Source organism: Geospiza fortis, unplaced genomic scaffold (genome assembly GCF_000277835.1).
Source record: "Geospiza fortis unplaced genomic scaffold, GeoFor_1.0 scaffold139, whole genome shotgun sequence".
Lineage (NCBI taxonomy): Eukaryota > Metazoa > Chordata > Aves > Passeriformes > Thraupidae > Geospiza > Geospiza fortis.
In genome coordinates this window covers 1,793,972-1,801,967 of record NW_005054406.1, presented here as the reverse complement: position 1 = coordinate 1,801,967, position 7,996 = coordinate 1,793,972, and the positions used below count along the sequence as shown (strand labels likewise).

Here is a 7,996-nt window from a genome sequence, read left to right as displayed (position 1 = left end):
CATAGAACTAACCATCAGAAACTCATGCAGGCTCTGATACGGACTCCTCTGTGGCCTTGGTAAAACTACATTATCCCTTGAATTCATTTTCTCTATACACAGAAAGTTGCTTCTAAAATTTAGTTGTGTTGTGATTCACTTGCAGAACACTTTGAAGATGTAAAGTGCTATAAGCATGCTACACAATTATTAGCTTTCAGGTTACCAATAATTTAAGCAAAACTTACTTGGAGAGAAATGGCCATGGTTATTTAACTTTACTGCAGCTGTACATTTGAAGATGAGTCACATAACCCAGACTGTTCATTTCACGTTAACTTTTCAGAGAAACAAAGATCATCGATTTATAATGAATAAAATAAATCTGTTCACTAATGAAGGGAAAGCTGCATTGTTTCAATACCAGATAGTTCTGCTTGTTACAATCCCCACCCCTGTGGCACCAGGTTTACCAACCTCTGCAGTCCATCTATGCTTTGTAATCCAGAGTGAAACCAAATGTGAAGAACACCTTCTCCATTAAAAACTGACACAGGTCTAACCAGCTGCATACCCAAACTGGGCTTCCACCAGATCATGCCTGGGGGCTGATTACAAAGAACCCCTCAAAGTCTAAAGGCTTCTCTTACTAATTAACTATGGGGGAGTGGGAGAGATCCCAAACATGAAAAAGACAAAACGAAGGTATTTGGACTGGAGTTCAGTTCTGCCCAGGCACCTTCATCCCCAGTATGGTCTAAATACTGAATGTAGTAGTAAATTAATTACAGTTTCAACACTTTTTCTGACTTGTACATCTCACCTAATTTCAGGTACCTGACCTAGTCATTATAGGCTTCCTATTCAGGCAGTGGAAGAAAATAGGAACTTCCAGGCCATCATTCACCTGACCAGTTTTAAACAAGCACCTCAGGAAAAGATTAACTAAATCAGAGAAGCATCTACCCTTCTTGAATCTGAAAGGGTTGCCAAACTCAGCTGTTGGTGCTAACATTACAAAACTCTGAATATGGTCAGATGAATCCCACTCATAACATTTTTCCAGTGTTTTGATAGTATGACCCAACTTATTGGTGGGGTGACAACAATTTCTGCCATCACCTAAGCAACTGAAAGTGTTGCCATCACCACTGCCTGCTGTGTCCAGCTTTGCCTATCTTTACTGCTGTGTACCATAAGCCCAGCATCCAATACACTATGCAACTGGTTTTAAAGGAAAAACAAGCCCAAAAATAAAAAAATTCTCAAGAATTAATAGATCACCCTACCCAACAATCCAAAGTATACCTTTTCTGTTTGTTTTCTAGTAAACCATACTGTAAAAAAATATAAAGGAAACAATTCAAATGTGCTATTTATGTTTGTGTCACTCCCAGCTCTACACTTACTGATATAATCCCTTTCTCTGATGATGAAAATACCATAGTAGCTGACAATTAAAAAAGAGCTATTGATTTTTCATATCCTTAAGACTACTTCTCTCGTACAGGCAGAACTAAGCACTGTTTACCTGCACATTCCCCCCAAAACCTTAGATGTACTTTTGGGTTTTTCAGGATGACTTTTCAGAACTGAGTCTGCTTTTATATAAACATGCTTTACTGACATACATAATAGGTGTTCTGTGGACCGCCATAAAGTCTTTAGTAGCAATCATTAATTTTTTATATACAAATATAAAACCATCTAAAAATACTGTGGCGTTTTTTGAAGGGGCTATTTTAAGTGAAGAGTCTCTTCCTGAAATGTCTTTCATATTCAGTTATTTACAATAACTGTCAGCAAAATCCTTGTTTCATGGAGATTCAGTGGCAAAATGTTTTAACAATTTCAGTGTGCCCAGGACTTGACTTCATCATTCTAAGAATTCAACTGATTTTCTTGAGCCAATTTAAGCCAAATATGTTGGAGTACTTCTGAAATTTCAGAGATGTGAATACTAGAGGTTTCATGAAAATCACTAACAGGGAAAAGACGAACTCAAATCAGGCCCCACCTCTGGGACCATGGTGGCAGGTCCATCTGGCCGAACAGCACACACATCCCTACACACCAGGTGTAGTGTGCACTGTGTCCAGCACAGCCACGAGTGTGGAACAAAGCTGTAGAGCAGCCTTTTCTGGCAGCCAACCCGCTCCAGCACTAACAGGCTTCCGCTGTTCCCAGCACGCATGAGCCCCGTATGCTTTCTATACCAGCATGAATCACAGGGATGCAGGATCCCTCAGTCCCCCCTGGCTCACATCACTGAGCAGTGAAGCCACCTAGTCCCAGTCCTATAGCCAGGAAAAACTCCCATTTATATCAAAGGAAGATGGGTGTGCATAAAGACAGTGACCTGTATCAACACAGCTTTTTATTATTTAAGGCCACTGTGAACTTGTGCTTGATGTTATATGTATTTTCAAATTCTGGTGGTTTGGGAGAAAAAGGGAAGTTTGTCATTATTTATTGAAAAAGGGGCCTTAAATGAGAAACATATGTATCTGTTGCTTATGCATCAGTAATTTGATCTGAAAATAAGCTTTTTCACAGGAACCCCAGCAGTATTGTGATGCTGTCCTTTCTGCAAGAGTAGACAGAATACATATGCAATATTTAATACCTAATTTACCTTATACTAATGTACACTCATATTCTTCCTAACCACAGTTACAGTTAGTGCTTTACTTTTAATGCTGTTCAAGCCCTTATTCTGATAAAGACAAATAAGATGGAGGTATGAGGAAAAAAAGAGGTCTTTTACCAAAAATAAGTTTCCTTTCACAACCCTTTTCCTTTGTGCTATAGTGCAAGAACATGCCTGTTAATTCTATAAGAAAGGAAAATATCCAAAATATCAGACATATGAAGGCAAGAGCCATAGTAATTTTTTATTTGTTCACCTAACTACTTTTAAATGTCAGTCTGTGTTCAGGCAATAGCATAAATTGCTCTGTATAGTTTGTTTCTTTCTGTTTTCTTAAACAAAAAATCTGACACCTGCCTGATATTTCTTATAGTAGTCACTGAGTAGTATCACATATTTTAACAAAAAAAAACCAAAAAAACTGCTAGCACTCAAAAAGAAGAAAAAATGTTTGGTTTAGGTTTTAGATATATATATATAAATATATATGCATAAATATATATATATGTATATATACATAGAATATATATGCATCTATAAATATATTGTCCTGAAAAATTCCTGATGTCTTCAAACTCTATAATCCTTCTTTATCCTGTAATTCATTTATAAAAAAACCTCTTGCCTGACTGATTCCATCCATTGTCTTCTACTGAACTGAAGGTAGTATCAGGTTTCTCCTGAACATTTAAAATATCTTAGGTTTTCCAGAGAATTCAACCAGTGTATTTATGAGGACAAGATAAGCAAAAATGCCTCTTTAAGTATGTAAGTATGTTATCTGAAGCACAATGAGGCTCAGGTTTTCTACTTCCACATCCCCACAAAGCAAGTATGTTATCTTTCTGGGTTACCTGAACTGCTGCTTGGAGATGAGAATCCTAATGTGACCCTTGAGGCCAGGTCTCCCAGACAGTAACATAAGGATTATCTCTATTACTTAGCTTTTATTGCCATCTCAATACATCCCAGGAGCTTAATAGCTGGAGATGTCTTTTGCCAGTGCAACAACCCTGAAGCAAGCACCGTATAAAAAACATTTCTTTTAAAAGGCCTTCAAAATAACTTACATATGATAGCATTCCTCATAATACTGTATGAACATGAAAACATGTCTTATTTGTATGATGTTTACATATACAACAACATGATTAACTGCAAACTTGTCTCTCATGTATAAGAGTGTGCACCTCCTACCATCATATCCTTTGGGGGATATATCCCTGGATTGCACCTTGGGAGCTATGGCTCTCTTGCCATAGGCATGGTTGTCATAACTGTTATATTCAAACGAAGTCTTAGAGTATTTCTCTAGTTCCTTGGCCAAGTTGGAGCGGGGTGTGGTGGTGGGGACATTGTTTCTGTAGCCATACTGAGGGATCTCCAATTGCTTAACAAAGCACATGGGCCTAGAAATTAAAGATATGTACAGTTTGTTAGATGCAGTTCAGTTTACTATGTTTGTGCATAATTTATAGTTCAGATCAGAAAATCTTAGTTATTTCTTGTACTCAAGAGACAGCAATATATTATTGCATTTTCTTAGTTTGGTTATTTTCAGCAGACAAACAATATTTATTTCCTTGAACAAAGCCTAGACGAAATTAATTCTAATGCCACTAAATGTATCCTGCAGCTAAAAGTATTTTAAAGTTCTGTTTTAAAATACTTCAGGATTTCCCTTTCCCCTTGTAATTGCACCACAAAGCAAATATTTTGTTTCTTTTGGGAGGTGAATTAAAGAGGGTCAAGCAGACTGACAGAAGAAGTTTGGACGAATTCTTTAAATATAAAAAAGAAAAAAGTAGATTGGGAATCTCCACCTAATTTATGGAGTTTCTTCCATATTTCTTCCAACAGCGTTGTATGCGGTTTTCCTCTGTGCTTTCAAAAGCAACCATTCCTGTTTCATCCTTCAATATACAAATCCACGTTCATCTTGAGAAGAGTCTCAGAAGCCCTGTTGACTTTGAGCTGCTGCCTTGCAGATCCTACTCATCCTTAAATGCAAGGCTCTGGCAGGAGCTGCAATTCCTGACACACAGATGCACACCTCAAGGAAGATCCTGAGCATGAATACAAATAAAACTGTTTCAGTTAAATATCTCTTTCATTTAGGATGAGGGAGGACAGTTAGAAGAAGCCCTGATTGATGTTATTCCATCATTTGAGAAACTTGTGAAAGCCCAGTGAAAGAGCCCTGCAGTGAACTCCACTGTCACACCATCTTCTGCATGTGGGCACAGAAGCTATCAGCTCAAAGAAGGCAGATCCTGCAAACCCTACCTATATAATAAAGTGTTACATGACTGGGTCATAGGAAACAATTGCTGCACAATGCTGCATGTCTACCTGCTGCATGTAGCAAGAGGTGAGGATGATGAACAGCCCACCTGAGGTGCTTCTGCTGGAATCAAGAAGCATATATATTTTTTCACTTTTCTTCTTTTTTCTTCTCTTTTTTTTTCCTTACTGCATTTATAACCAGAGGAAATGGAAGGAACAATCATAGGAACATCAATTCAGTTGAGATCAGAAGTATCATCATGTTGACTAACAAAGTGAAATGTGCTCAATAGTAAGAAACAGGTTCTAAATATGATACCATGTTTTTCTGAATGAATTTATTACCATAAAATTTATTCAAGATATTTATGTAAAGATCACCTAAAAATCATATTAGTCATACTATTCCCTTTGATTTATGTATGCTTATTCCTTTAGACACTTCTTCCTCACAAAATACAGTGGGCTTATTTATACAATGAGCTGATATGAATAATAGTTTGATCCTGTTTCAAGATAATCTATATTTAACCAAAAACCTGCAATTCAGATCCTGAACATTTGGTGCAAATCCAAAATTTCAGTTGAATAGAACTCCTATGAATTTGATTTCTTTTTAAGTAAGAACTTTCAAATGCAGGTGGGATGGAAACTGGGATGAAGACAAATATTCAAGATTTACTCTTAAAACATCTCTGTCTGCCCATCAATTGCCTGCACGCAAATATTATAAATAACTGCCAAGTTCATCTTAAATACTTCAATGACTTAAAGGTAAAAAGGAAGCAAGAGACAAGATGAAAGAATTATCTGAGTTGCCTACAAAACCTGAAACACAAGGCAGCTCACAAGTGAAGTTAAGATTGCAGAACAATCCTAGGGAGTTTGTCAGCAAACTGGATGCTGCTTTTGAGCAGTTGCCTTCTACGGCAACCGACTTCAGTGGCTTCTCTGTAATGAGCACTGGTAAAAGCCACTGCATTTTTGATCTGTCTTTTTCCATCAAGTGAGAAACTGTTTTATTCCTCAAAGAGTGGAGGTTTTTTTTCTAATGGGATTTGAAGAACTCTTCTCTAAGAAACCTCTGTGGGGTGTTGTATGCCAAACTGTGCAAACTGAATTAGGGGCAGTTAAGATAAAAACAGATCTGCGGAAGGAGAGCATAGTCAACAGGAATGATGAAAAATCTTCTGTAGATATGAACCATAATTCTATGTTTCCAGCTCCATGGAAATGCTGGTTTTTGAAAAGACCATCAAGATTAGATGAACTTCTAAGAGAATATTCAAAGAATGGTGTTGATAATACAGTAGAAAACTTTAAGTAGCCCAATCAGTTCTTAAATCTAGAAGACAGCTAAAGACTGAGAACTATGGGATAAGTAGGAAATTCTGGGAACTAAAGCTGCAGCACTTCATCCGCACTCTTTGAGGCAGCTGGGAGGGATGTACCTATCCCAGCCCACAGATATTGCAGTATCCATGGAGAAATTCTGCAGCTTTTGGGGCATCATCAGCGTAAGGATGGTACGATCATGCCGAAGTTTGATTGCTTTACATGCATCCTTCACACTTCAACTCCTTAGAAATAATATTTTTTCCACCCACATATCTCAAAAGCGGAGACAATAGCACAAAGCTGGATGCAAGTTCAGATAAATGCAGAATCCTACATGGATGAAGAAAAGGTGTATAATCATATAAAATTGGTTAAAGGTCCCTTCCATATGAAAATTTAGACAAGTCTCTTTTTCTTCTCTCTGTCCTTCCTGGCAAAGAATGGGGGGAACAGAGACGAAGAACTAAGCCTGATGTTACTTTGGAATCTAAGCTATACCTGGTACTTTTCCAAGTGTCCTGCCAAAAGTTTACCAGTTTGGTAATGCAGATAGGGCTTCTGGTTTAATTTAAACTGATATTTACTAGTAAAAGCCTGCTGAAAAAACCAAGACTTACCGGTAAATATTAGTTTATTCCCAAAAGATACCAACTTTTTTCACACTGTTCTTAGACTTTGCACTCCAGCAGTCATCTTTACACCAAACAATGCCTAAGACAAAAATGAGCTTTTCAGCTTTACATGTATTTGCCAAAATAATTACCAACCCTCCCCCATGAAAACTGAGTGGGAAAAATACACTGTGAGAATTGGATCCAGAAGCCCTAATTCTAACTCTTCTTTAAAGGAGATATATATGTATATACAATGTATATAAATATAAATTCTCAGATTAGGTGAATGTGTGATGAATTCTGCATAAGAATAAGTATTATAGTGATTTCTAATACCTTAAAACCCGATCTGATGCCTGGTTTGATTTTGACACATCACAGTTCTGATGCTTCTCTTGAGCTTTAGCCAGTTTCTCTGCTGCAGCAATAGGACATCCAGAGAGGCTGCAATTACAGAAAGGAAATTTAATTGTCTTGTCCTGCATAGTTTCACATTATAGCACTGATCCAATTACTCCTTCTCCTCCTTAGCCAGCATCAGGAAGAATCTGAAGGAAAAGGGTTTCCAAAAATGTTTTGATCATGTCTATTTTCTTTAGAATAGACTTCTTTTCTTCTGCTTTCAAAGTTGCATGGTAAATCTTACATCTGCTCTTCTTCTCTCACAGTACACGGGTAGATTATTCATGGATGTCAGCCAGGGAACATACCAGTAGGAGAGGAGAATATAAACTGGAATCTACTGTGCAGCTCTGCTAGCAGACTTGTGACCTTTATGCATCTACAAACGTTGCCAATGAAATGGCTCCTGAAGACAATTAAATGACAACACCATATAGGCCTAATCTTGTGCTGCTTCACACCTCATTCAGCTCCATTAACTCCAATATTTTTTGCTAGGCATATAAATGAATGCAAAATTTTGCCTTGGGTTGCTAAATCTACATGTCAAATGTTAGTGTTTGTTCATGAATTTCAGCCACTAAAGTATGCTTTCTAATAGTAGATGATGTAAAATGAAAAGCACTTCTGCACTGGAAATTCAATTAAATTTGCTAATGCTGAACTATTATTGAAGTGGCAATAATAAGCCTGATTCTTATGGAAGATTTAGAACTGAGAAAAATAA

At 37.3% G+C, this 7,996-nt stretch overlaps 1 protein-coding gene across 13 annotated transcripts in view; it reads right to left on the bottom strand.

The window, feature by feature from the left end:
* Positions 1-7,996, bottom strand: part of MYT1L (myelin transcription factor 1 like) — a 310,448-nt gene that overhangs the window by 66,057 nt on the left and 236,395 nt on the right. For all 13 annotated transcript variants that reach the window (XM_031061270.1, XM_031061272.1, XM_031061273.1 and 10 more), the window contains 2 exons: positions 7,204-7,311; positions 3,827-4,038 (listed from right to left, as the gene is read on the bottom strand). In XM_031061270.1, coding sequence (XP_030917130.1) covers positions 3,827-4,038; positions 7,204-7,311 — 320 coding nt within the window. The remainder of the gene's footprint in view (positions 1-3,826; positions 4,039-7,203; positions 7,312-7,996) is intronic.